Here is a 27936-nt window from a genome sequence, read left to right as displayed (position 1 = left end):
ACTTATTGGCCTCCCCAAACCAACATGGCGGCCCCCTACAATCTTCAAGCGCCGATCTCTCCTAGCCAATCAAAAGAAAGATATTTCTGAATCCCGCCTCTTTCAGCAGCCTTGCTGGCCAATCAGACCACACCATGGAGCATCAATACAGAAAAGGGGGAGCCCGCTGGCCCAATGGCAGCGTCCTAGAGTGTAGGCCCCGCCTCCCGATTGACCGGCCTGCTTGGCAAGGCAAGCAGCGGCGGCGCTTCAAGGTGGGTGTTCACGTTTTGGCCGCGAAAGCCGGGCTTGGGCAGCGTGGCGTCGGGGGCGAGTGTGGTGTCCCCGTTGGCGCCGCCAGCTCTGCGCCTGGGCTTCCCCTCGGCTCACTCAGGACCCGCGGCCTCCGTGTCCTTCAGGTGCAGCGGGGAGCCGGCTCTCAGGGCGCATGCGCCGCCCGCTCTGCGCCACCGGCCTAGATAGGGTCGGAGATCACTGGGAAGGTGGGGAAGGTGCAGGGTTGGGTCCCTGGAACTGCAGTCAGTGATCCAAAGGAGTGGGCCTGTTAGGGGGTCACAGGTCGTGGGATGAGCACTTATGAGCTCCGGCTAAGTGCCGGGCTCTGGGCTCTGGGGTGCCCTTGGCATGTACGGGCCCCCCTAATTCCCAAGACCACCCGCCCCCAACCCACTTCATAGGTGAGAAGACGGAGGTCAGGTCACGTCATCTGTCCAAGGTCACGCAGCAGGCTGGGGGAGAGTTCCAGGAGGGCCTTGAAGCTGGGGAAAGGAATGTGGTACCGAGGACTGTTCAGGCCTTGAAGGGTTTCCAGCAGGGCAGGGCTGGGTTCCGATCCTCGGCCCACCTCCTTATCGTGTGACTTCCGACGAGTCACTTTTTTTTCTTTGTTTCTTTTTTTTTTTTTTTTTTTTTTGAGACAAGGTCTCACTCTGTCGCCCAGGTTGGAGGGCAGTGGTGCAGTCTGGGCTCACTGCAACTTCTGCCTCCCGGGTTCAAGCGATTCTCCTACCTCAACCTCCCGAGTAGCTGGGATTATAAGCGCCTGCCACCACACCTGGCTAATTTCTGTATTTTTTGGTAGGGACGGGGTTCCACCATGTTCACCAGGCTGGTCTCGAACTCCTGACCTCAGGTGATCCACCCGCATCAGCCTCCCAAAGTGCTGGGATTACAGGCGTGAGCCACCATACCCAGCCCTAGCGAGTCATTCAACAAACTGAGCCCCAGCGCCTTATTTGTGCCTCCCTCGTGGAGTCCTTGTAAGGATAGGATGGCAGCGTTTGCCACCCGCTGGGCACGGTTCCTGGGGGAGGAGAGCTAACAAAGTTTGCTCTCAGTGCATGCTGGTGGGGGCTGGTAATGTTTTTGGTCAGATTTGGGGAGGATGAAGGGAGGAGCAGAAAGATGGGAAACAGGATCTCTGGGAGGGAGAAAGGAAGGGTAGATTTAAAAGGTTTCTTAGGTGAGGCAGAACTTGGGGTCCACAGAAACTGAACTGTAGCTCAGCCAAGCTGAATCAGATGGAAAGCTGGGAGGCGCTGGGAACAGGAAAGCCATCTGTGCCTCTGACAGCAATGGGGTATGAGTAGAGGGCAAAGCGATACGCAGGTCTTCAGTGGAGACTTGGGATCCTTGTGGTGCCAGTCTCAGAAGAGGATGGTTCTTGGGCACACCCCACCCTCCATCCCTGTTTATGCCCCCAGATGCGCTGCCTGACCACGCCTATGCTGCTGCGGGCCCTGGCCCAGGCTGCACGTGCAGGTAGGACCAAAGAAGCCTTTGCTGGGGGTAGGGGAGCCCAGTCTCCTGGCATGAGGTCACCCCCCTCTTTTTGCAGGACCTCCTTGTGGCCGGAGCCTCCACAGCAGTGCAGTGGCAGCCACCTACAGTGAGTACCTGGGTGGCCTCTAGCCTCAGGTGTTCCTGACTGGTCCTGCTGGAGTAGGGGAAGAGACCTGAGTTCCAGTCCTGGCTTTGTCAGGGGCGTTCTTCTCTGAGCCTGTTTCCACTCTTAAAATGATTATGGTGATGGAGACTGACTCTGATTCACAGGGGCAGGGTCCATCATTGCCGAGGTTAGCACGTGTGATCTCAGAGCTCCCTGGGTGTGATGGGGAGGGGGTTGCCAGGTGTGAGCCATGGGTACCTGTGCCTCTTGCCAGTCCCTGGTGAAGGCAAAGGCTCAAGCCCCCCACCTACCCCCCTTGATTCCTCTTTCAAGCCCTGTTGGGCAGGGGAGTGTGTCTGGGCTCCAATGGCCGCCCACGCACAGGGAGAGGTAGGCAAGGACGGTCTCGGGCCAGAGGCGGCCTCCAGGGTCCTTGCTGAGGCTGGGGAGAGGTGTGGTGAGGGTACAGCCCCTTTGGAGCCCAGCAGTTGCACCTGGAAGTGAGGGCCAGGCCTGCTCTCCCTGAGGCTCCAGGGAGACAGTGTGCGAGGCCTCTTGCCACGGCCTCCCTGCCCGCCTCTCTGCAGAGTATGTGAACATGCAGGAGCCCGAGATGGACATGAAGTCAGTGACTGACCGGGCAGCCCGCACCCTGCTGTTGACTGAGCTCTTCCGAGGTGCGTCCTGGGCAGGAGGGGACAGGGCAGGTGCCGGGTGGGCACGGATGCATGGGGGAGGAGGGTGCCCCTGCCCACCACACCCGTGCTGCCCACAGGCCTGGGCATGACCCTGAGCTACCTGTTCCGGGAACCGGCCACCATCAACTACCCGTTCGAGAAGGGCCCGCTGAGCCCTCGCTTCCGTGGGGAGCATGCACTGCGCCGGTACCCATCCGGGGAGGAGCGTTGCATTGCCTGCAAACTCTGCGAGGCCATCTGCCCCGCCCAGGTGAACCCCTGCCCCAACCAGCCACCATGCCAGCCCCTGCCACTGGGAGAGGGAGGCCAGGCAGCCCTAGGCCCAAACCCTAGCCCCTGCTTGATGTGCGTCCCCAGGGAAGTCCCTTTCACTCTGAGCCACTTCCCTCGTGAATGGGAATGATAAGGCCTTGTTACCAGAGTGCAGAGTCAGTGAGTTGGCAGAGTGAAGCTTCCAGCCCTGGCCAGGCGCCTGACACACAGAGGTTCCCCCTTGGGGTCTGGCCAGGGGTGTGACCCCTGGGCCTCTGAGCCATGGGGTGGCACCTGAGGCTGTCCACGCCTCCCTGGATGTAGCCACCATTTCCGGGGTCCTGCTTGTGTGCCTGTTGCAGATTCCCTTCCCCAGTGGCTGCTCCCCTGAGGCCCGGCTTTCCATTCTCTTAGTGGGTCTCGTGTTTACCAGCGGGGGCCAGGCCTGTCAGCACGGGAACAATATGACTCGGTCAGAGCTCTGGTCAGACCCCTGTGTGTGCCTGGCAGGAGCCCCGGCAGCCGCCATCACTACTTTCTGTGCACACAGCAACCCCTCCCAGTGTTCTGTGACTCGGGTGGCTCCTGTCCAAATCCTAGTTTGTCCTCTGGAGCACTCCCAGGTCCTCCAGGCCATGAGCTGCGGCCCTGATGTCTCTACTCCAGCCACGGACTGAGAGTGCATAGGAGTGTCCCCAAACAGCAGTCACGATGGTCACAGCCTTAGCTTCCAGGTAGTGAGTGCTGTCCACAGACAGACCCGGTGCTGTGCCACATGTGTGACTCACAGCCTCTCCTGTAACCTCCACAACCACTCGAGGAGGTAGAGGTTATTGTCCCCATCTTTATAAGCACTAAAGGATGAGCCTGCCAGCCACAGGTCCCACTGTGAGTTGTGGACACTACATTTCTGGGATGGGGGCATATAAGAATCCCTGCCAAACACATGTGAAGGTTTTCCCAGCCAGCCCCTCCCCCAGCGGGCTACCCAGGAACTGAGAGTTAGGACGTGCCCTTGAGTTTGGGCTGTGCCCCCACTTGCCGTGTAGCTTTGGAGAGCCCCTCAACCTCTCGGAACCTTGTTTTTCTCATCCATCAAATGGAGAGAAGTAGATTTAAGGCACAGGATTGCAACCAACAGTGTAGGCATTCTCGGCGATGTTGCAGGTTTGGTTCCAGACCATCGGGGTAAACTGAGTCACACAGATGTTTTGGTTTTCCAGTGCATTTAAAAGTTAGATTTAGACTGGGCACAGTGGCTCGTGCCTGTAATTCCAGCACTTTGAGAAGCCGAGGTGGGCGGATCACTTGAGGTCAAGAGTTCGAGACCAGCCTGGCCAACATAGTGAAACCCTGTCTCTACTAAAAATAACAAAACTTAGCCGGGCACGTTGGCAGGTCCCTGTAATCTCAGCTACTTGCTAGGCTGAGGCACGATAATCACTTGAACCGGGAGGTGGGGGTTGCAGTGAGCCAAAATTGAAAAAAAAAAAAATTAGGGCCGGGTGCGGTGGCTCACGCCTGTAATCCCAGTACTTTGAGAGGCCAAGGCGTGCGGATCACAAGGTCGGGAATTCAAGACCAGCCTGGCCAACATGGTGAAACCCCGTCTCTAGTAAAAATACAAAAATTAGCCGGGTGTGGTGTTGCACACCTGTAGTCCCAGCTACTCAAGAGGCTGAGGCAGGAGAATTGCTTGAACCTGGGAGGCGGAGGTTGCAGTGAACTATGATTGCACCACCATACTCCATCCTGGGCCACAGAGCAAGACTTCGTCTCAAAAAAAAAAAAAAAAAGGATTTACACTGTACTGTAGGCTGCTAAGTGTCTAAAACACAACGTATATACCTTAATTAAAAATACTTTAGGGGCCAGGCACAGTGGCTCACACCTGTAGTCCGAGCGCTTTGGGAGGTCGAGGTGAGGGGATTACTTGAGCCCAGGAGTTTGAGACCAGCCTGGGCAACATGGCAAAACCCCGACTCTACAACAACAACAAAAAATGCAAAAAATTAGCCCCTGTAGTCCCAGTTACTTAGGAGGTTGAGGTGGGAGGATCGCTTGAGCCTGGGAGGTTGAGGCTGCAGTGCGCTATGAGCTGCACCACTGTACTCCAGCCTGGGTGACAGGGCGAGACTCTGTCTCAAAAAACAACAACAACAAAAACTTTATTCCTAAAAAGTGCTGACCCAGAGATAAGAAGCAAGCACATGGTTGGTAAAATGACATCAGTGAGCTTGCTTTATGCAGGGCTGCCCCAAACCTTCAATTTGTAATACTCAAAATATCTGGAAAGCTTGGTGAGGCGTGGCGGGACTGTAACCCAGCACTCACCGCAGGGTGAGACCCTTAGGGCAGCGGGTACTACACTGAACAAAGCAGTGAACAGCCCCCTTGTGAGAGGGGGTTCTTGGCAGATGACGCCAGCAGCTGACAAACAGGCAAGGCAGGCTGGGCGCGGTGGCTCACGCTTGTAATCCCAGCACTTTGGGAGTCCAAGGTAAGCAGATCACGAGGTCAAGAGATAAAGACCATCCTCGTCTACATGGTGAAACCCCATCTCTACTAAAAAATACAAAAATTAGTTGGACGTGGTGATGCACACCTGTAGTCCCAGCTACTCAGGAGGCTGAGGCAGGAGAATCACTTGAACCGGGAAGGCTGAGGTTGCAGTGAGCCGAGATTGTGCTGCTGCACTCCAGCCTGGTGACAGAGTGAGACTATCTCAAAAAAAAAAAAAAAACAAGCAAGGCAGGGATGCCAGCAGGGCATGTGCTGAGGAGACAGGCGCGAGCACCAGAGGTGCAGGGTGGCCTCTTAGCCGGAGTCCAGGAGGCCTCTGAGGGGAGAGGGCTTCTGGCAGACACCAGGGGTGGGGATGAGCAGTGACAGGGGCCCTGGGGCCTGGGATATGACAGGGCAGCACGGCAGTGTCTGGTGGCCCCTCCCGCAGGCCATCACCATCGAGGCTGAGCCAAGAGCCGATGGCAGCCGCCGGACCACCCGCTATGACATCGACATGACCAAGTGCATCTACTGCGGCTTCTGCCAGGAGGCCTGTCCCGTGGATGCCATCGTCGAGGCATGTGAGGCCCCCGGGTGGGAGGGGGGCTGAGGCTCCTCAGCAGGGCCTAACCGTCATCCCTGCATCTCAACCTGCAGGGCCCCAACTTTGAGTTCTCCACGGAGACCCATGAGGAGCTGCTGTACAACAAGGAGAAGCTGCTCAACAACGGGGACAAGTGGGAGGCTGAGATCGCCGCCAACATCCAGGCTGACTACTTGTATCGGTGACGCCCCACCAGCCCGCAGCCCCTGCTGCCCAATAAAACCGCTCCAATCCCATGGCTTCTTGTCTTGACTCTGGTGGTCCAGGGTGGGGCCGTCCCCGGCCTACCTGAGGCCTGTGGTGCCTCCAACTGGACTAGGTCGCCACCTAGTCTTTATGCTCTCTGGAGTCCTGATGCCCCAGCCCTGCCTTCCTGTGGACTCCAGGGCCCCACCAGGCCCCCATGGCTGGGCCACAGGCCGCAGCATCCCTGTCACCCTGCCTCTTCCTGGGCGTCTTCCCCAAGGCCCAGCGATGCCAGGGGTCACCACAGACCTGCCGTTCCCACTCTCCCGGGTGTCCTGGCTGGGGCCTGGGCCTCCTGTCTCCCAAGAGCCATCCACTTCTAAGACCCTTAGGACTTGGAGCCTCCCAAGACCTCAGGCTGAAGAACAGCAAGTGGCAGAAACTCAGGCCGGGGCGTCCTTGCTGGGGGTAGGAGGAAGCCTGCTTGGGGTGACAGTCACACGAGGGTGACACAGGCCCTGCTGGCCCTGAGCTGGCCTTGCTTCCAGCCACATCCTCTTTCCTCCCCCATGTTCCCCATGCCAGGCTGCTGGCCCGGCCACTGCTCACCACTTCCTGCTTTGCTGGCCCAGTGACATGGTGGGGTTTCCCTAGGGCCACACACAAGCCCCTTGGCCATATAATGGCCAAAAGCAGCCCCCTTGAACTTGTGCTAAGTACTATGGAAGGATTTCACTTCATTTGCAGTGAGGAAACCAGCTCCGAGAGGTGAAAGGGCTTGCTCAGGGCCATGCAGTGCACATCCCATAATAAAACTCAGTTCAGAGACCTTGACCCCCCGTCCCCCGTCATTTCCAAAAGTGCTTTTTACAAAGCACTACTTTGTAAAAAAGCTACTTCTTCGAAAGAACAAGTTTCCTGGCCCTGTGAGTGTGGGAAATGCTCTAGCTGCTCTCTGCCTGCTGGCAGGTAATTGCATGGTAGACATTCAAGGCTCTGAGAAGGCCTGCAGCAAGAAAACCAGCCTCTCCCAGCCCATTCCCAGGGAGCCTTTTCTCAGGTCTAACACCTGGGCCTGCTTCCTAGACCAGGCATTGCCATCTAATGCCAAAGTGGCTGGGCTCCTGCTTGGGCCCCACAGCCTGTGGCACTGGGATGAGAAGTAACTGCAGAAGGCGAGGGGAAGCCTGGAGCCTGGGAAGTGTCTACAGGTCTGGCCCACAGCTCATCTTGGCCACTGATGAAAACAGCCGCTCTTTCTAAAAACAAGGCAGGCGTAGGACTCCTGAATCACCACAGGTTTAGCTTTTCCCAGACGTAACCACCGTTAGAGCGTGGCATGGAGCCTGTAGCTGCGCACGGAATACTTCTATTCCAAGCGGGTCAGTCTTTCCAGCTCACCGCTGGGTTCTTTCCCTTACCGTGATCTCCAGGCACTTCTCTGCTGAGACCCCACTCAGGCTGTCTGGTTGTATCAGGCCCCGCCCCTGTCAGAACAGGCCTATGGCACCCAACCACAAGTCCCCCAATTTTCTGAGGAACCACAGCTGAGCTTGGCCGTGACTCAGTTTTCAGGCCCGGCTCTGGGGCTCCATTTGTCCACCCCTGCCGCAGCCCCTCAGGCCTATGCTTGCTGTGTGGGGCTTAGGGATCACCAGAGCTGAAGGGCCCCTGGCCTCCAGTGGGAATGCCCCAGGCCTGTCCAAAGTGCAGGCAGCTGGACGGTCGTGAATCCCAGTTTCCAGGCACTAGGACCTGATGACGCCCATGGTGCTGACCTGGAGCAACGTCGTAGTGACACCCCCGGCTGCAGCTGCAGGTGGAGCTGACAGCTGGCCTCTGGCCCCAGGGTATCTCCTAGGGCCTGCTGGGTGCGGGGCCCTGGGCAGAACAAGGCAGCATGGCCTGGCCCTGTGTCCTGCTGCCAGTGAAGCAGGCCCAGAGTGGGGCAGCCACCCACCCAAGGGCCAGCGCGGGGCCTCTCCAGGGTGGTCGAGAGCAGGAAGGTGTGAGCACCGGCGGGTTTCACTGCCGCCCACCCAAGGGAGGGGTCCCGGAGGTGGGGGAACATCCTGGGGACCCCAGGCCCATGAGCCTGCGAATGTTGGGGTCCCATCAGCCAGAGGCGCACAAGCCTCGAAGTGAGAGGAGAGCAGGGTCTCATCTCCTATCCTGAGCTGGGCCTGAGCGGAGCTGCCCCCGCATCGGGGCCAGCATAGACGCGCGCGGTTGGCGCTGGTCCGTTATCCGCTCCGTTCTCCAGGCCTCCTCTCCGGGATCAAGCGCCTCAGGACCCGTCCGCAAGGCCACAGCCTGGGCTCAGCCTCCCCCAGACTTCCTGGACTCCAGTGGAGGCTTGGGCCGGGGGCGGGGCGTCCCTGGCCCCTCCCCGTCGTCCCGCCTGCCCGGAAAGGAGTGAGCGGCGCCAAGTCCCGGGCGGGCGGGAGTGCAGTTCTGAGTCCCGCCCGGCGTGCGCGGAGCGGGGCAGCCAGCAGCGGAGGCGCGGCGCGCAGCACACCCGGGGTGAGTGCCCCCGCCGGGGTCTGCGGAGCCCCAGCTCTTCCTGTCCACCCTCTTCCCCCTGCCCCGGGGAGGGGATCCTGGCGCCCCACCCAGTTGGTTCCGTGAATGCAGCTCAGCCCGCCACCCTGCCGGGTGTCAGGCCTTGCGGGGGGCCACGGAGGATCCCCAAGGGAGGAGGAGAAGGATGGGGTGTTGGCCAACAGAGCCCAGCGTTCCCGGGCCTGGTGTGCGCGGAGCTTTCCCCACTGCTTCTTCCTTGGAGGGAGGGACCCATTCTACAGATGGGGAAGCTGAGGCCACACAACTAGGAAGTGTCAGAGCTGGAGACCAGCTGGGTCATTTGACTCCAGAGCCCACCCCATTTGGAATGGAGGGGGCGCCAGACCCTCTCCTACTGCCTTCCCGTCACCTGGAGGGGAGGGCAGAGGTGCGGAGAGACCTGGTGGGTTCCTGGAGGAGCCTTATGAGGGGCCAGGAAAGGGGCACAGGGTGAGGAGTGGGCTGGAGCCTGGACCCCAGGGCCGCAGGATGGAGGCGTATTCATTTGCACCATAAAAGTAGCTGGGTGACCCCTGGCTAGAGCGGGGACCAAGGGGGACAGGGGTAGGGGGTGAGCCAGTGGAGCCTCACATGCCAGGCGCGGGGGCTGATCACGTCCCCACACCCTTCCCCCCGCCCATTACAGGTTGTTCCCCCACCCCCTGGGAAGTGCTGGAAGGAGCCCAGCCCTCGAGCCCTCGGCATAGTGGCTGTGGGAGCCCTGATGGCCCTGAGCCAGGGGTGACCCCTCCCCAGATCCCCAGAGCTGATTCCCCACACCCCCTTATTTGGCCAGCACAGCCCCAAAGGGAGCCAGGTCAGACGGCAACCCTCCTCCGAGCTCACCCTTTGTGCTGGGCACGTAACATTGGACTTTACCTCTCCAAGTGTCAGTGGGGTCCTGCATAAAACAAAGGCACAGCGCCCCTCCCCAAGGATTTCTCCCCCCAGGGATTAGTGTGAGGTCGTGTGGATGAAGGGATTCAGTGGGGGTTCTGGTTATTTTTGTCACCTCCCTAGATCCTGTCTCTGTCAGGGGTGCCATGTCCCATTCACCCAAAGAGGAAGTAGAGGCCCAGAGAGGGTGAGAGACTTGCCCAAGGTCACACAGCCAATCTCAGCCTGGGCTCCAAGTCCCTCTGCCCTGTGGCCGGGCCTGGTCCTTAGGGATGGAACCCAGCCCCGCTGCCCCCTGCCCTGCCCACCTGCAGCCTTGGGCCATCTGCTCAGTGTTCCCTCGTTCCCTCCTTCTCTCCTTTCCTAGGCTGGGGCTGCGTTTCCCTATTTAGAGTTAAGTAAACCAGACCCAAGGGAGGAAGTGACTGGCTGGGCAGGCGAGGCCCTGACCAGGCCTGTCCCCTCCCCGTAATTTTCGAGCTAAGCAACTGAGTCCCACAGAGGGGCCCTGGGCCCCGAGAGCAGTGGCTTTGGAGCTGGAGGGGCCCCAGCATCCAGGGCGGGTTGGAGGTGGCCTGGCACCCGCCCCCACCCCGCATCGGCCTTGAGCAAGGCCCCGGGCCCTTCCCCGCCATTCTGCAGTTTCACTTTTGTTGGTTTCAACACCTGGAAGGCTGCGGCTGCTGCCAGGCGGCCCGGGCCTCAGGGGACGGCCCCGCCCCACAGCAGTGCTCCCTGGCTAGCCCCAGGGTACCCGGTGGAGATGCCCGCTCCTACCACTCAGCAAATGCAGCCCCACAGGGAGCAGGGAGGGCTCCAGCCACCCCCGGGGCAGCCCTGGGCCTAAGTGCCTGGGCCAGTGGGGTCCTGTCTAGGGTGAGGGCAGCCCGAGAGGAGGGAGGCCAGAGTGAAGGTGGGGGTGGAGCCGGCGTCATTGGGAGACGCTGGAGGTAGGGGCGGGGGTCCCCATGGGCAGAGCAAGCCAGGAGAGAGCTTGAGGTCGGCTTGAGGGTGGGCTTCGGGGTCTCCCAGTCCCACTGCTTACTTTCTGCGTGACCTCAGCACCGCATCAAGCCTGCCCAGGCCTCAGTTTCCACCTCTGTCAGATGGGGGTGGTAGCAGCAGCTTCCAGGATTCAGTGAGTGAAGGTGCACAGGTGCCCGTGGTTGGGAACTGTCTGTGCTCCGCCCCTGACTGGCCCCCATCCGTGTCCACCCACAGGACCATGGGCTCCATGTTCCGGAGCGAGGAGGTGGCCCTGGTCCAGCTCTTTCTGCCCACAGCTGCCGCTTACAGCTGCGTGAGTCGGCTGGGCGAGCTGGGCCTCGTGGAGTTCAGAGACGTGAGTCGGGTGGGCAGGCGTGGGAAGGGGGCTACTGCCAAGGGTAGACCGGAGGCCGGTCCAGGATGGGGACCGCCCCCCACCATAGGGCCCTGGCCCCATTTGAACCCCAGCGGCCCCTGCCATGGGCGCTGCTCATGGGAAGCCCGCGGCTGAGGCCCGTGAGCTGGCTCCTCCCCATGCCCTCCCGGGGCATGGGGTCTGGTCTGTGCTCTGATCTGCGTCTTGTGGCTCCCAGGGCACTCCACACCTTTCTGGAGGAGGCAGCTAAGGCCTGGGGAGAGTCAGGCCTGGGCTCTAGGGTGAGGAGCTCCCTGACCCCCTTCCTGGGACACTGACCCCTCCGTGTGGCACCCATAGCTCAACGCCTCGGTGAGCGCCTTCCAGAGACGCTTTGTGGTTGATGTTCGGCGCTGCGAGGAGCTGGAGAAGACCTTCAGTGAGTTGGTCCCAGGCCTACATTCCAGGCAGGCTTCCTGGAGGAGGCATGGGCCAAGTTTGATCTGAAAGGAAGAGTCTGGGTTTGCCAGGTGGAAGGCAGAGAAGGGAGGTACATGCAGGGCCCTGCAGGGCCAAGACAGAGCAGCTGGGATCTGTGAAGTGTGCTTTGCGAAGGTGGCTGCCTTGTGTGGGCTGAGCAGAGGGCCTAGGGCAGGGCTGGCTGGGGAGGCCTCGAATACAGCATAAGAGCCCAGGACTTCGTCCTGTGGGCGCCAGGAAGCCACACGGGTTTCTAAGCAGGGAAGAGGCACAGACAGCTTTCTCCTCTACAGCTGGGCTGGGGTGGGGGGGGCCCAGAATCTAGGGTTGGGTACCCCCAAGGAGCAGGCAAAAGGGACCCCTGCCCTGGGCAACCCCTCTCAGGAGGAGCCTGTGGGGGCACCAAGGCAGGGGCATGGGGCAGGCTGGGTTTTGTGTTTGCTGGTGCAGTTTACAGCTTTTCAACGATCAGGCAGACACAGGACTCAACGCCAGCTCCGGTCCCAAGCCCTGCAGCGCGAGGGCCAGCCTGTGGGGAGACCTCAGGCCCTCTTTTGAGTGGTGGCCAAGGGACTGGGGAGGGAGAGCAGGCCGAGACCTGAGCTCAGAGGGAGGGGAGCACAGCTTCTGGATGGAAGTTTGGCCGGGATTTTCCGGCCGCCTCCGCCTGGTGAATCCAGCAGCTGGTGGCCGATGGAGTTTGGGGCAGCAGGTGGGGTCCTCAGCTGTTGAGACAACCTCGACTGCACCCCACTCCCATTCCTCTGTGCCCAGCTTTCCTGCAGGAGGAGGTGCGGCGGGCTGGGCTGGTCCTGCCCCCGCCTGAGGGGAGGCTGCCGGCACCACCACCTCGGGACCTGCTGCGCATCCAGGAGGAGACGGAGCGCCTGGCCCAGGAGCTGCGGGATGTGCGGGGCAACCAGCAGGCCCTGCGGGCCCAGCTGCACCAGCTGCAGCTCCACGCCGCCGTGCTGGGCCAGGGCCATGAACCTCAGGTCAGCTCCCGCCCAGGCAGGAGACTGGGGGGCTGGGGAGGGGCTGTCCGGCCCGGGGCTCATGGTGCTTCTGGGTTCCTAGCTGGCAGCCGCCCACACAGATGGGGCCTCAGAGAGGACGCCCCTGCTCCAGGCCCCCGGGGGGCCGCACCAGGACCTGAGGGTCAAGTGAGTGAGGGATGACCTCATGCCCTTTCTGGCCAGCCCAGAACCCCTGGCCAGTCACTGGGCTGGGCCAGGCTGAGCTCCGACTCCTTGTCCAGTGCTCTCCCCAGGCTGCCCCTGCCTCCTCCTTCAGGCCCGGAACTTCCCACAGTCCCAAGCCCTGGCCCTGGGGGGTTCTCCTCTTCTGGTCCTGCCCGGGAGGCCTCCTGCCTTCCCCTGTGGGCAGGGCCAGTGTGCCCAATTGCCCGATTGCCCGTGCTGGGCAGGGTCCTGCCCGGGGGGCCTGGTGGGGGATGCAGGGCGGGAGGTTGGAGCAGCCCTGCCCAGCACCGTGGCCGCCAGCTTTGTGGCAGGTGCCGTGGAGCCCCACAAGGCCGCTGCCCTAGAGCGCCTGCTCTGGAGGGCCTGCCGCGGCTTCCTCATCGCCAGCTTCAGGGAGCTGGAGCAGCCGCTGGAGCACCCCGTAACGGTGAGCAGCTGGCACTGGGCTGGGGGGTCCTGGGCAGAGCGGGACCCCGGAGTCAACTGAGCCTGCTCTGCAGGGCGAGCCAGCCACGTGGATGACCTTCCTCATCTCCTACTGGGGCGAGCAGATCGGACAGAAGATCCGCAAGATCACGGACTGGTGAGTCACCGGGAGCACCCGCCCCACTGCCCCGCTCCCGAGGCCCCTGCTGTCACCTCCCAGCCCGCCCTATCACGACTCATCCCCATGAGCTCCCTTCAGACTCAGGGTCTCGTAGCTGTGTCCTTCGGGCCCCTCACGCAGCGCATCCTCCCTCCAGCTTCCACTGCCACGTCTTCCCATTTCTGGAGCAGGAGGAGGCCCGCCACGGGGCCCTGCAGCAGCTGCAGCAGCAGAGTCAGGAGCTGCAGGAGGTGGGTGCCCCCGGCCTCCCGGAGGTGGGTGTAGGAGGTGGGTGCCCCCGGCCTTCCGGAGGTGGGTGTAGGAGGTGGGTGCCCTGGCCTGGCCTCCCGGAGGTGGGTGCAGGAGGTGGGTGCCCCCGGCCCAGCCGCCCCACCTGCCCGCCCAGCCCCCGCTGACTGCCCACTCTGGCGCAGGTCCTCGGGGAGACGGAGCGGTTCCTGATCCAGGTGCTGGGCCGGGTGCTGCAGCTGCTGCCACCGGGACAGGTGCAGGTCCACAAGATGAAGGCCGTGTACCTGGCCCTGAACCAGTGCAGCGTGAGCACCACGCACAAGTGCCTCATTGCCGAGGCCTGGTGCTCTGTGCGAGACCTGCCCGCCCTGCAGGAGGCCCTGCGGGACAGCTCGGTGAGCAGCCTGAGGCCTCACCCCCTCTCCGCCCGCCCCTCCTACCCAAGACCTCGCCCCCTCCCCACCCGCCCCTCCTACCAGGCCGGGGCGTTTCTGCCTCACTTCCAGCCTCTGGCTCCTGCACCTGGGCTTTGCCCAGGGGCTCCTTCTCCTCCCAGCCTCCTCCATGGCCCACCTCTTCCAGGGAGTCTGCCCTGATGGCCCTGGCCCAGCAAGCTCTACCCTGACTTTCCTGAGTCCCTGGAGGCTGCACGGGGTAGTTTTAAAGTCAGAAGCTTCATTCCAATCCAGGCCCCGCTGTGACCTTAGGCCTGCTCATGGTCTGTGGAACCCGTGTGATGCCCCTGCCTCCGGGGGTCACCCGCTGCGCACAGCAGGTGCTTGCGGGTGAGGCTGGGCTCCTTCTCCTGGGCCGTCCCTAGGAGGCAGCACACTTGCTTTTCCCAAGCAATTGCCAATCCATGTGGTGTATTTGGGCCCCTACCAGGGCAGAGCGGGGCTGATCATCCCACATCAGAGAGGGGGGAAGGGGCTGCCCAGTGAACCCTCACAGGGCTCTGCATCTCCAGCTGGGCCTGGCTGGGGATCCCAGAGTCCCTGAAGGCCCCCACCACCGGTCTGGTCTGTCTCTGCCCTGGCACCCAGATGGAGGAGGGAGTGAGCGCCGTGGCTCACCGCATCCCCTGCCGGGACATGCCCCCCACACTCATCCGCACCAACCGCTTCACGGCCAGCTTCCAGGGCATCGTGGACGCCTATGGCGTGGGCCGCTACCAGGAGGTCAACCCCGGTGAGAGCCACGGCGCCCTTACCCGTGTCCTGGGAGGCTCAGCTGCCCCACTGGGTGGGTGTGAGCCTGATGGGGAGGTGTCTCCATCCTGGGCCTGGCCTGCCCTCCTGGGATGAGGGGCACACATCCCATCACTCTCGAGGGGTTGTTGGGCTCTGCAGCCAGTGTGAGGCTTTATGTGGGCCCCCAGCCAACTCCCCCTTGTTGAGTTTACAAGGGAGCCGGCATGGGCTTGTGCAAAGAACAGAGGCTGTGTGGTGGGCATGGCCCAGGTTGGAAGCCCATCTCACCTACTTTGATACATTTCTTAGCTTCTCTGAGCCTCAGCTGCCTCACCTGCAAAATGGAAATAATAGCGCCAACCTCAGAGGAATGTTGGGAAGCTTAGTGACCATTGGAGGCTGCAAGCTGGAGCCAGGGGCAGCCTCTGGTGTGGTTGGTTTGGTCGCACAGTTTATTTTTTTTTTTGAGATGGAGTCTCCGTTCTGTCACCCAGGCTGGAGTGCAGTGGCATGATCTCGGCTCACTGAAACCTCCGCCTCCCAGGTTCAAGCGATTCTCCTGCCTCAGCCTCCCAAGTAGCTGGGATTACAGGCATGCGCCACCACACCCGGCTAATTTCATATTTTTAGTAGAGATGGGGTTTCACCATGTTGGTCAGGCTGGTCTTGAACCCCCGACCTCATGTGATCCCCCCACACAGCCCCTTGGGGGCCCAAGCACCCTGACTCTTGCCCACTGGGTGAGGCAGGGCCCCTTCCTGACCTGTGACCAAGTCCCCTCCCGTCACACCCATGCTATGGGCCGGGCCCCCACTCAGTGTCACTGGGGGCACTGGGGGGTTTGCTGCTCCTGCAGGGCCAGTGTCCCGGGGCTGGATCTGGGCCCCACCAGGATTCCCCTGCACGTGGGCAGAGGCTGGTGCAGCTAGAGCATCGGCTGGAGGCCTGCGGCGGATAGAATGCTGCCAGCTCAAAGCACCAGCCTTCAGGGCAGTGTGTTTGCCAGGGAAGCTGTAACAAAGCGCCACAGGCTGGTGGCTTAAGAGGCAGACACGGTCCCACAGTCCTGGAGGCTGGAAGTCCAAGACCGAGGTGTCAGCAGGGGCCGGGGGCACTGGCTCATGCCTGTGATCTCAGCACTTTGGGAGGCTGTGGTGGGAGGAGGATCTCTGGAGTCCAGGAGTTCGAGACCAGCCTGGGCAACATAGCAAGACCTTGCATCTTAAAAAAGCAAAAGATGATGAGGTGTTGTCGGCAGGAGGGGCTCCTTCTGAGGCTGTCCAGGAAGATCTGTTCCCAGCCTCTCTCCTGGGCTTGGAGCGGCCGTCCTCATCTTCACACACTGTTCTCCTTCTATGTGGGTCCAAATGTTCCTTTTCATAAGGACACCGGGCACACTGGATTAGGGCCCACTGTAATGGCCTTATCTTGACCCAGTGACCTCTGTAAGGACCCCTGTCTCCAAAGAAGGTCACATCTGGAGTTCCTGGGGGTTGGGACTCCAGTGTATCTTTTTTGGGGTCACAACACAGCCCCTGACAGAGTGTGTCTGTTGGGGTCCTCCTGCCCCCAATGAGGACTTGTTCCCATTTTGCTGATGGGAAGTTGAGACTTCAGAGCTGAAGCGACCAGCTCGGCCTCCCGGAACTTGCCATGTGCCAGCTGGGGCCACCTGAGGCTCCCTGTCCTCTCTGGCTTCTGTGTGGGGCTCTGGGAACAGCAACAGCTGAAGCTGCTAACTTCCTGTGGCTCCAGCAGCTGGCGGGCGCTGTCTGCAGAGACCTTATGAAGTGGCCTGGTGTTACCTCCATTTTACAGATGGGGAAATGGAGGCTCAGAGAGGTTAAGTGGCACACAGCTCCTAAGTGGTAGGTTCTTTTTTTTTTTTTTTTTTTTTCAGAGACAGAATCTTTGCTCTGTCGCCCAGGCTGGAGTGCAGTGGCCCGAGCTCAGCTCACTGCAACCTCCGCCTCCCGGGTTCAAATGATTCTCCTGCCTCAGCCTCCTGAGTAGCTGGGATTACGGGCACCTGCCACCATGCCCAGCTAATTTTTCTGTTTTTAGTACAGACAGGGTTTCACCGTGTTGGCCAGGCTGGTCTCGAACTCCTGACCTCAGGTGATCACCCCGTCTCGGCCTCCCAGAGTGCTGGGATTACAGGCGTGAGGCACCGTGCCCGGCTGCTAAGTGGTGGGTTCTTGACTTCAGGCCAGCAGGGCCTCCGTGGCGTCTTGGGCCGGGAGGCAGATGCCAGTGTGTTCAGGGGTTCCCAGCTCACCCACCTCTGCCCACAGCTCCCTACACCATCATCACCTTCCCCTTCCTGTTTGCTGTGATGTTCGGGGATGTGGGCCACGGGCTGCTCATGTTCCTCTTCGCACTGGCCATGGTGCTTGCGGAGAACCGGCCAGCTGTGAAGGCCGCGCAGAACGAGGTGAGGGGCCGGGCTGGGGTCCTGATGAGGGTAGCAGGGCCAGGCAGTCCCTCACCACACCGCTGCCCCCCAGATCTGGCAGACTTTCTTCAGGGGCCGCTACCTGCTCCTGCTCATGGGCCTGTTCTCCATCTACACTGGCTTCATCTACAACGAGTGCTTCAGTCGTGCCACCAGCATCTTCCCCTCGGGCTGGAGTGTGGCCGCCATGGCCAACCAGTCTGGCTGGAGGTGAGGCCCGGGCCTCAGCCCAGCCGGGGGCCCCGCAGCGCCCGCAGCCCTGACCACCCTGCCCTCCATTGCCGCAGTGATGCGTTCCTGGCCCAGCACACGATGCTTACCCTGGATCCCAACGTCACCGGTGTCTTCCTGGGACCCTACTCCTTTGGCATCGACCCTGTGAGTCCTGGGATGGAGTGTCCGTGGGTGGTGAAGGCAGCTGGGAGTGGGGCCTGGGGCTCCCCTTGGTTCAGCCGTCCTGCAGCGCTGTCGCTGAGCACTCCTGTGTGCCAGGCCCTTTCCTCAGCACAAGAGGCAGACAAGCCTCCTGCCCTGCGGAGCCTGCATCACAGTCCCCTGAGTGTGCGGAGGCAAAGCCAGACCAGCCAGGAACCAGTCTCCTGAGTGTGCAGAGGCAAAGCGAGACCGTACAGGAACCAGTCTGCAGCTTGCACTGTGCCAAGTGCTGTTCCCAACCCTCTGTGGAAATGATTTTCTTTTTTATCTTTTTTTTTTTTTTGGATATGGAGTCTCATTCTGTTTCCCAGGCTGGAGTGCAGTGGTGTGATCTTGGCTCACTGCAATCTCCATCTCCCGGGTTCAAGCAATTCTCCTGCCTCAGCCTCCTGAGTAGCTGGGATTACAGGCGCCTGCCACCATGCCTGGCTAATTTCTGTATTTTTAGTAGAGACAGGGTTTCACCATGTTGGCTAGGCTGGTCTCGAACCCTGACCTCATGTGATCCACCTGCTTCAGCCTCTCGAAGTGCTGGGATTACAGGCGTGAGCCACTGCACCCGGCCTGATTTTCTATTTGAACCTCATAACAACCCCGTGGGCTTCACGTTGGCAGTGTCCTCACCTAAAGAAGAGACTGAGGCACAGAGGTCATGCCCAAGGTCACCGAGGCTGGCTCCGTGGCAGCTGGCCCATCTGCGCTCTGTTGCCCGTCGGTGGGTGGGTGATGGATGAGGCTGCAGGCTCCGAGGGGGAAAACAGGGTGGTGAGAGAGTGACTTGGGCCGGGGACTTCCTGGCAGTGATGGCCAGGGGGCCCCTGAGTCCAGCCCGCCCCTGCTGCCACCCTAGATCTGGAGCCTGGCTGCCAACCACTTGAGCTTCCTCAACTCCTTCAAGATGAAGATGTCCGTCATCCTGGGCGTCGTGCACATGGCCTTTGGGGTGGTCCTCGGAGTCTTCAACCACATGTGAGGGCCAAGGCTGCCCGGGGGACGGGAGGCTGGCAGGCCAGAGTGGGCCCCAGTGAGCACGCCTTCCTCTTGTCCGCCAGGCACTTTGGCCAGAGGCACCGGCTGCTGCTGGAGACGCTGCCGGAGCTCACCTTCCTGCTGGGACTCTTCGGTTACCTCGTCTTCCTAGTCATCTACAAGTGGCTGCGTGTCTGGGCTGGCAGCACCGCCTCGGCCCCCAGCATCCTCATCCACTTCATCAACATGTTCCTCTTCTCCCACAGCCCCACCAACAGGCCGCTTTACCCCCGGCAGGTGGGCTGCGGCTGGTGGGGGCCGGGCTCACACGGCCTCATGGGGACCCCGCGGTCACTGGGCCACTGGGAGCTGCAAGATCCTTGTCCGAGAAACGGGGATGCAGGCCCCGGGCCGTGCAAACAGGGCCGTCAGAGGCGACAGTGTGCATCTTTAGCAGGTGGCACAAGTGGCGCTGGGAACCTGGGTCCCTTCCCTCAGGAGTCCTTATGGAGCCAAATCCTCATTCAGTGAGGGCACGGAGCCCCCAGGGGCCCTGGAGGGAGGAGTGACCGCGGGCTCTCTGGGCCCTGTGACTGCTGTCACTCAAGTTCCTGTGCAGGTGTGCACAGCAGGGGCGCCCTGACTCTCGCCCTCTCCCTGGCAGGAGGTGGTCCAGGCCACGCTGGTGGTCCTGGCCTTGGCCATGGTGCCCGTCCTGCTGCTTGGCACACCCCTGCACCTGCTGCGCCGCCGCCGCCGCCACCTGCGGAGGAGGCCCACTGGTCAACAGGTAGGACCGGGGCCTAAGGTGTAGGGGGCTGCCTGGGGGGAGAGGCCACTGTCCGGTGTGTCCCTGACTCCTCTCTTCCTCACGGACTCCTGAGTGGCCAGGAGCAGGCCTGGCGGGTGGCGGGGGAACCTCCTGGGGCTGGAGTGCTGCCAACACTGCCTGCTCATGCCCCAGGAGGAAAACAAGGCCGCGTTGCTGGACCTGCCCGACGCATCTGTGAATGGCTGGAGCTCCGATGAGGAAAAGGCAGGGGGCCTGGATGACGAAGAGGAGGCCGAGGTGGGCGCGGTGCCTTCCTGGGGGTGGGACGGCTGAGGCCCCGCTGGCCCTCACTGCACCCGCCCCACAGCTCGTTCCCTCCGAGGTACTCATGCACCAGGCCATCCACACCATCGAGTTCTGCCTGGGCTGCATCTCCAACACCGCCTCCTACCTGCGCCTGTGGGCCCTGAGCCTGGCCCACGCCCGTGAGTGACCTGGCCACCGACGGCTGGCCCCGGCTCCTGGCTTCTCACATACCACTGCTGGCTGGGCGGGTTGCTTCTCTCTGGGCCTCAGTTTCCCCTCTGTAAAGTGGGACTGTCCAAGGAGGTCCCTGGCCGGCCTCCCGTGCAGGGAGGGCTTCAGGCTGCGGCAGGTAGGTAGGGGGCTGGCAGGCACCCACTTGCCGTTGGCCCTCACTGTCTCCTCCTTTGCTCGTAGAGCTGTCCGAGGTTCTGTGGGCCATGGTGATGCGCACAGGCCTGGGCCTGGGCCGGGAGGTGGGCGTGGCGGCTGCGGCGCTGGTCCCCATCTTTGCCGTCTTTGCCGTGCTGACCGTGGCCATCCTGCTGGTGATGGAGGGGCTCTCGGCCTTCCTGCACGCCCTGCGGCTGCACTGGTGAGCGACCACCCCCTGGCCTGGGCTGCTCAAGGCGGGAGTTCCCCTCACCAACCCCTCCGCTTCTCACCCCCAGGGTGGAATTCCAGAACAAGTTCTACTCGGGCACAGGCTACAAGCTGAGTCCCTTCACCTTTGCTGCCACAGATGACTAGGGCCCACTGCAGGTCCTGCCAGATCTCCATCCTGACCTCTGAGGCAGGAGAGGAATAAAGACGGTCCGCCCTGGCAGTGATGTCTCGTCTCTCTTCCCTCCTTTTTAGCTGAGGCAGGTGGCAGGGTAGAAGGCATGGTGTAGGATCTGGGACCTCAAAAAGTCGAGGCCCGGACCTGCAGCAGATCTGCAATAATGTCAGACTCTTGGGGTGAAAAGGGGCAGAAAAGGGCCAAGGAGAGATGTTTCCAGCACATTCTAACTTGGAGGGAGCAAATGTCTTCCCAGGCCGGGTCAGGGGAGTGAGCTCCCCATCCTCGGAGGTGTGCAACTGGCTGTGAGCGGGTGTCTGGGTTACTCTCTGTTGGGAGTGGTGCCAATATCCATGCCCTGGTGCCAGGCCTCAGGGGGCTGGAAGTACGGAGCAGTCTGGGGCACCTGAGCCCGGCCAGTGCTCCATGCAGGGCCGTGGTGTCACACGCCCAAGGCCACACACCTGCCAGGAAGGGCAGAGGCTGTCCCTAGCAGCAGACATTACCCAGGACCCCGGGGTTCAGAACGGGCTGAGCCTGACTCCAGGCCCAGCCTCCCCTCACCTGACGCTACAGTCTTCCTGACCCAGGTGGTCCTTCCTGCGTTGCTGGCGGAATGGGGGTGGCTTTCTGCAGTTTCCTCTGGCCTGGGTCCCACCCCCACTGGGAGGCAGAGGAAGTGCTTCCCAGAAGCCAACAAGCTGCAAAGTAGTTCTTCCCACAGCTGTGGCTATGGCCAGCTGCTGGGAGGAGCCTGTCCATTGGCTCCTGGACTACGTTGCTCAGGACCTGCAGATGCCAGGGGTGGTATCAGGGGCTCTAAGGTAATTCCACATGCCCAGCAGACTCACCTTAGAGAAACAGTGCTCACAGTGCTGGGGTAGGAGCAGAGGAGGCTAAATGAAGGACTCCGGAGAGCTGCAGGTGGATCTGGACCAAATCCAGAACCCAACGCCTTACTCCCTCCTGGGGAGAGAGCTGGGCAGAGACTTGGGGCGGGCAGTGAGGTGGGGATAGGTGAGCAGCACTCGTGGTGAGTGGCCCCAGTGTGATTTAGGAGGGGTGCGGTGGGGGATCCCAGGGAGATGACCAGTCAGCCCCGCCCTGGCTTTGACATGGGGGTACCTGGCAGTGGTGGCTAGAGAAGTCCAGTTTGCCAAGAGAATGGCACATAAAAAGGCACTGGGGTGGGCACCTCTGGGGCATGGAGGTCACTGGGAGACATAGGGATGGGGTGGGTCACCTGCGTGGAGGACCAGGCAGTGAACAGCACAGGCCTGAGCCCATCCTTGTCCATGTGAGCTTATAGCCTGATGCAGAGACCACCAGGGGCTCCAGGAAAGTTAAGCTACATGGAGAGAAATGATGGGCCAGGGCTGGGCCCAGGGTGGTTTAGGGAATGGCAGTGTCCTGGGTAGAATAGGAAGGCCCGAGACTGACTGAGCTGACAGCGGGGCAAAGTGAAGGAGCCCAGTTATTGGAAGATCGGCTCCAAATGTATCTCTGCGAGGAGACTGCAAGCGACCTCGTGTGTGAAGGACCAGGCAGAGGCGAGGGCTGAGTGAGGCCAGCAGTGGCCTGGGCACAGGAAGACGGTGAGTGAGAAGCCACTGGAGCTCCTGTGCAGGAGTGCAACACCATTACTGTTTAATTCAGTTTGGCTTCACCTGCTTAAAACTGTAACTCTCTAGAAGGGTGAACAGCGAAAGCATCCCTCCTGCCCCTGCCCAGCTGCTCAGTGTCCCCAGGCACCAGCACTGCTCCCAGTCTCCAACGTCCTCCAGGGCTCTTCGCTTCTGGGCTAGAAGCAGGGAAACCAGAGTGTGGTGGGGAAGAAGAGGAGGTGGAGGAGGGCTGATGGGGCCACATGCTGCTGGGATGCCAGCTGAGAGCAGCGGGGCACTGCTAAGCTGAGGGGCTGAGTGGGTGCAGATGGAGCCCTCCGTGGGCTCCTTCAGGTACCAGGAGCCCTCCCTGAGATTCAGGACACATCCAAGGGTGACAGCTTGAGGTTGGGTTTTTATTTTTTTATTTGTATAGTACAATCTCTGTGGTAGCAGAAATATATGCACAAAAAAACAATTCAAATAAGAGTTCAGAGTACAAAAAAGTCAGCTAAGACTGTATCCCGCGGGACATTTCATATATATGGATTTCACAGCTAAACTCAATCCACGCCCCGCACCACATACAGGCTGCTGTCTCCCACAAGAATGATGTCAGGGGCATTGGGAAAGGTAAGGGCCGGGAAACCGGGCCCTCGGAGAACCCTGTCCAGGGGCGGCCCAGCCCACTCACAGGATCCCACACTCCAGGCAGAGCAGAGGGCAGGAGAGGCCCAAAGAGCTAGGTCAAGCAGCTGGCTCCCCTGGGAGGGGAGCCGGGAGACAGGGAGGTCCTCACACTGCCCCCGTGGCCACACATGGCTGTCTGCACACTCCATCAGGAGGAAGGGCAGAGGAGAAGTCACATGCATTACAGTGAAACTCATCAGTGTCACACACGCCCAGCAGGAGGGGAGAGATCTGCTCCACACGCAGGCGGCCTTGGCTGCTCCAAAGCAATCCGCTGCTCCAGCTTCAGCCATGGGACCAAGAGGGTAGAGGAGCAGCTTCCGGAGGCCCCAGGCAGAGGCCACCTTGCAGCAGTGACTGGCGACTTTGCGGTGCATCTCTGCTCACTTGCCGCCCCTTGGGAGTGAGCACCGTCTATAACACATCGCCATCTACAAAAGCCTGGCCACAGTGTCCACCAGCACATTCATGAAAAAACATTTAAATCAACATTAACCAAAGTACCTGCAAGTAACACTGCTTACTCTTGCTGTTTGCCCTATCTGACTGGAAACCTTAGCCCCCAAATATGAAACGCCTTCTCTAGATTAAAAGGATTCAGAGATGTTGCACTATTGCACTATATTTCTGCTTCCCAATCTCGTTTCTGAGTCCTAGTGAAATCGTAAACAAGAGATGAAATAAACGTCGCTCCATTTTAATACAGTCTTTAGTATCATACACATCTGTGTTCAGTAGTGAGCCACCCAAAGCCTCCTGCCACAGGAGCAGTAGTCGAAGCACAGAGGGGACCCCGCTCTGCTGCCTCCCCATGCAGTCCAGTGATGAGGTGGATGGAGTCCTCCCCACAGTCACACCCCAAGCTTCCTCTTCTGGTGGAAATAGGCATCAAACCTTGCTTGGGCGTAGTCCTAGGAGACAGCAAAGAGAAGGCCTCAGCAAGGAATCCTGCTGGCCTGAACCCTGCCCATGTGTCCCCCAATCCCCGTCCCAGGCAAGAGCTGAGGGCACGGACCCATGAGACCAAACGCACAGGACTGGCCTGTGCAGCAGGGCTGCTCGGGGGCCTCGCTGCTCTGCAGGTGCAGGCTCCTCAAGCTCCCAGCCCACCCCACACACCTTCATTCTCAGGAGGCCTGGTTTATAGGCATGGGCCAGCCCAGCCCTGCCTCTCAGGATGGACGTCTCATCCACATGCTTAGCACTGCTACCATTCATCACCTTGCTAACCTTGGGTGCTGTGGGCACTGACTGACCGACATAACACACCTTTTAGAGCAAAAGACCCCTGGGACATAGGCAAGTCTAGAACAGAAGGGGAGAAAAAAGAGGATACCCATCGCCTACTTCCCGGGATCTCCCGCAGCATGACTTTTAAGAAGGACACTGAGAGGCAAGGGAGAAAACCCGGCTTGGTGTTGTTTCTGCCACTGTATTTTTCTGGGTCTCTTCCCTCATGTGCACATCAGTGAGGACAACACAGTCTCAAAGGCCCACTCCTCATCTAAAAGTCTGCAATTCTAGAAGCCAGGAAGATGACAGTAACACTTTTTTGAAGAATTAACTTTGAGCTGTAATTTCTGCTCTACAAGCATCAGCCCATTTTAAGTGTCCAGTTGAGGGCCTTCACAGATGCATCCATCCAGCTCACCACCACCGCAGTCAGGAGGAGACCTGTTTCCAGCATCCCTACAAGCTCCCACGGGCCTCTTGCAGTTGGCCACAGGCAGCCACCGACTCAATTTCTGTCACTATGGACTGGACTTTTCTTTCCTAGAGTAGCACATAAATGCCACTATACAATATGCACCCTCGTGTGTGGCTTCTCACTCAGCGTGATGTCTCTGAGTGGCCTGTGCTGTCATGCATTGGTGCCACCTTCCTTTTGCACTGCCGAGTGTTCTCAGTACACAGATCTGGCACCGTAGTCTCCACGCACCTGCTGACTGGCATTTAGGCTGCTTCCAGTTTGGGACAATTACAAATGAAGTTGCAGACCAGGCGAAGTGGCTCACACCTGTAATCCCAACACTTTGGAAGGCCAAGGCAGGCGGATCACTTGAGGTCAGGAGTTCAAGACCAGACTGGTCAACATGGTGAAACCCCCTCTACTAAAAATACAAAAATTAGCTGGGTGCGGTGGCAGGCGCCTGTAATCCCAGCTACTCAAGAGGCTGAGGCAGGAGAATTGCTTGAACCCGGGAGGCAGAGGTTGCAGTGAGCCAAGATCGGGCCACTGTACTCCTGCCTGGGCGACAGAGTGAGACTGTCTCAAAAACAGACAGACAGACAAATGAAGCTGCTATGAGCATCTGAGTGCAAGTCTTGGTGTGGAATCTGTTTTCATTTGTTCTGGAAAAACTCCCCAGGAGGGCTGCTGGGTGGTCTAACGCATCTTCACACTGGCTGTCGCGACTGCATTCCCAGCAGCAGCACAGGCGCATTCCCATTGCTCCATCTGCTCGCCGACATTTGGGACTGTCAGTTCTTTCAAGTTTTAGCCATCACTGTGCGTGTGTAGGGTATCGCAACGAGGCTTTGATTCACATTTCTTTAATGACTAATTATATGAAACACATGAAAAGATTCTTACTGGCCATGTGTTTCTCTTAAGTGTCCAAATCTTCCATCCATTTATAAAGCAGGCTGAGGCTGGGCGCGGTGGCCCATGCCTGTAATCCCAGCACTTTGGGAGGCCGAGGCGGGCGGATCATCTGAGATCAGGAGTTCAAGATCAGCCTGACCAACACAAAGAAACCCCGCCTCTACTAAAAAAAAAAAAAATTAGCCAGGCGTGGTGGTGGGCGCCTGTAATCCCAGCTACTCAGGAGGCTGAGGCAGGAGAATCGTTTGAACCCAGGAGGCAGAGGATGTGGTGAGCCGAGATCGCACCATTGAACTCCAGCCTGCGCAACAAGAGTGAAACTCCATCTCAAAATAATAATAATAATAATGAAGCAGGCTGTTTGGTTTCTGGCTGAGTTATGAGTTCTTTATATATCCTAAATATGAGTCCTTTATTAAATATACATTTGTAGTATTTCCTCTCAGTCTGTGGCTTGCCTTTTCATTTTCTCCATGATACTCATTTTGATGAAGTCCAACTGTGATGACATATATGTGTGTTTTTGTCCACGGTCCCTGGCTCCTAACTCCCGTAGCCCTTACTACAGTAAACAGAATCTCTCTCTCTGACCTTCTGCCATCCTTTCACCTGCCCAAAGCTAGACTCTAATGTGACTGTGGGTCATAAGACTCTTATTCCAGAGAGGGTCCTGCCCCATACCCTGGGATAAGGAATGCGGTACAGAGAAGCCCGAAGAACCTGGTCAGGCCTTGCTGGGTTTAGATCACACCTTTTTTGTCCAATCGCATTTCAACATGGTTGTCCACGTTTCAATCATGCCTATCCAATGACATCTCCATAAAATGCCCAAGAGGACGGGGTTTGGGGAGTTTCTAGAGAACTGAATGTGGAGGCTGACAGGAAGGTGAACAAGAATGAGTTCCCCAACTCACCCACAGGGACAGAAGCTCCTGTGCTCGGAATCCTTTCAGACCTCACCCCACTTATTTATCTCTTCACCCTTAAAATACCCTTTGTTAGCTAGGCATGGTGGCGGAATGTCTGTAGCCCCAGCTACTTGGAAGGTTGAGACAAGAGGATCGCTTGAGCCCAGAAGTTAGAGACCAGCCTGGCCAACACAGTGAGACCCTGTCTTAAAAAAAAAATACACTGGTAAACTTACGTGTTTCCCTGAGTTCTGTGAGCCGCTCTAGCAAATTAATTGAACCCGAGGGGAACGTAGGAACCCCAATATATGGCTGGTTGGTCAGAAATTCCAGAGGCCTGGACTTGCAACTGGTGTTGGAAGTAGGGGGCAGTCTTAAAGTCTCAACCCTCAACCTGTGGGGTCTGGCTCTGTCCCCAGGTAGACAGTGTTGTAATGGAATTGGAGGACACCCATCTGGTGTCCACTCCAGAACTGATTACTTGTTTGTTGGCGGGGAGAACCGCCCCCGATGTGGTCACTTTAGTCTTCTGTGGTGATGATTGTTGCTGATGAAAGGAATAGGAAAAAGCACTTTGGTTTTTATGTGTTTCCTGCTCACAGCAACTTACTCTATTTTTTCCTCTTTTATGGCTAGTGCTTTATGTAACCCAAGAAATCTGTGCTTAGGTCAGTAAGCTTTTCTTTTTTTCTTTTTTGAGACAGTCTCATTCTGTCGCCCAAGCCGGAGTGCAGTGGCATGATCTCTGCTCACTGCAAGCTCCACCTCCCGAGTTCACACCATTCTCCTGCCTCAGCCTCTTGAGTAGCTGGGACTACAGGCACCTGCCACCAGGCCCGGCTAATTTTTCGTATTTTTAGTAGAGACAAGGTTTCACCGTGTTAGCCAGGATGGTCTCAATCTCCTGACCTCGTGATCCGCCCGCCTCAGCCTCCCAAAGTGCTGGGATTATAGGTGTGAGCCACTGCGACCGGCCTAGGTCACTAAACTTTTCTCTTGTGTTTTCTCATAGAAACTTAATAGTTTTAGCTTTCACATTTAGGTCTATTATCTGTTTCAAGTTGACTGTTGTTTATGGCACAGAATCAGGTTCAGTTTTTTCTCCACATGACTCTTCAAATGTTCTTGCATCATTTTTTGAAAATATAATCCTTTCCCTCTTAAATTACCTTGGCCTTTCTGTTGAGTACCAGGTGATTATATACACATGGATCTATTTCTGGGCACTGTATTCTGTTCCATCTGATTTGTTTTTTGTTTTGTTTTGTTTTTGAGATGGGGTCTTGCTCTGTTGCCCAGGCTGGAGTGCAGTGGCGTGATCACAGCTCCCCTGACTTCCCAGGCTAAAGTGATCTTCCCAGCTCAGCCTCCCGAGCAGCTGGGACTACAGGCATGTGCTACAGACACCCAGCTAATTGTTTTGTATTTTTTGTAGAGATGAGTCTTGCTATGCTGCCCAGGCTGGTTTCCAACTCCTGGGCTCTAGTGATTCTCCTGCCTCAGCTTCCCAAAGTGCTGGATGACTGGCTTGAGCCACCACACCTGGATGATTTACATTATCTTATGCCAGCACCACACAGCCTTGACTTCTGTGCTTCAGAGAAGTCTTATAACCAGGTAGTAGAAGTCTTCTTTGTTCTTTTACAAAATTATTTTGGTTATTCCAGACTCTCTGCATTTTCATATAAATTTTAGGATCAGCATGTCAATTTCTACACAGAAGCCTGTGGGGGTTTTGATTAGGCCTGTGGGGAATGTACAGGTCAGTGT

At 58.9% G+C, this 27936-nt stretch overlaps 3 protein-coding genes across 10 annotated transcripts in view; 2 read left to right on the top strand and 1 right to left on the bottom strand.

Annotated features, from left to right (window-relative positions):
- The first annotated feature begins 4 nt into the window (after window positions 1–4).
- NDUFS8 (NADH:ubiquinone oxidoreductase core subunit S8) lies at window positions 5–6183 on the top strand. 5 transcript variants are annotated; one of them, XM_054440148.2, is made up of 8 exons: window positions 230–254; window positions 1082–1132; window positions 1704–1761; window positions 1838–1888; window positions 2476–2565; window positions 2664–2836; window positions 5792–5920; window positions 6001–6183. In XM_054440148.2, the coding sequence occupies exons 3-8, from the start codon at window positions 1704–1706 to the stop codon at window positions 6130–6132; spliced, it is 633 nt and encodes a 210-aa protein (XP_054296123.1). In that variant the 5' UTR covers window positions 230–254; window positions 1082–1132; the 3' UTR covers window positions 6133–6183. The 5 variants fall into 5 exon arrangements, with proteins under 5 accessions (XP_054296122.1, XP_054296123.1, XP_054296125.1 ...); XM_054440147.2 differs by lacking the exon at window positions 1082–1132 and having other exon boundaries at window positions 5–254; XM_054440150.2 differs by lacking the exon at window positions 1082–1132 and having other exon boundaries at window positions 244–482.
- Window positions 6184–8513: 2330 nt separating this feature from the next.
- Window positions 8514–20404, top strand: TCIRG1 (T cell immune regulator 1, ATPase H+ transporting V0 subunit a3). The gene is made up of 20 exons (XM_054437743.2): window positions 8514–8656; window positions 10814–10934; window positions 11295–11373; window positions 12189–12409; window positions 12492–12577; window positions 12917–13043; window positions 13117–13199; window positions 13360–13453; window positions 13637–13849; window positions 14498–14642; window positions 16939–17078; window positions 17152–17309; window positions 17387–17477; window positions 18385–18503; window positions 18587–18800; window positions 19168–19293; window positions 19468–19572; window positions 19643–19760; window positions 19996–20173; window positions 20250–20404. The coding sequence occupies exons 2-20, from the start codon at window positions 10818–10820 to the stop codon at window positions 20326–20328; spliced, it is 2493 nt and encodes an 830-aa protein (XP_054293718.1). The 5' UTR covers window positions 8514–8656; window positions 10814–10817; the 3' UTR covers window positions 20329–20404.
- A 1954-nt stretch (window positions 20405–22358) lies between these two features.
- CHKA (choline kinase alpha) overlaps window positions 22359–27936 on the bottom strand; it is a 68831-nt gene continuing 63253 nt past the window's right edge. For all 4 annotated transcript variants that reach the window (XM_054437744.2, XM_054437746.2, XM_063670821.1 and 1 more), the window contains one exon: window positions 22359–23564. In XM_054437744.2, the coding sequence (XP_054293719.1) occupies window positions 23505–23564 (60 nt within the window). In that variant the 3' untranslated portion in view covers window positions 22359–23504. The remainder of the gene's footprint in view (window positions 23565–27936) is intronic.

Source organism: Pongo pygmaeus, chromosome 9 (assembly GCF_028885625.2).
Source record: "Pongo pygmaeus isolate AG05252 chromosome 9, NHGRI_mPonPyg2-v2.0_pri, whole genome shotgun sequence".
Taxonomy (NCBI): Eukaryota; Metazoa; Chordata; class Mammalia; order Primates; family Hominidae; genus Pongo; species Pongo pygmaeus.
The sequence above is the reverse complement of the archived record's forward strand: the minus strand, read 5'-3'. Positions and strand labels throughout refer to the sequence as shown.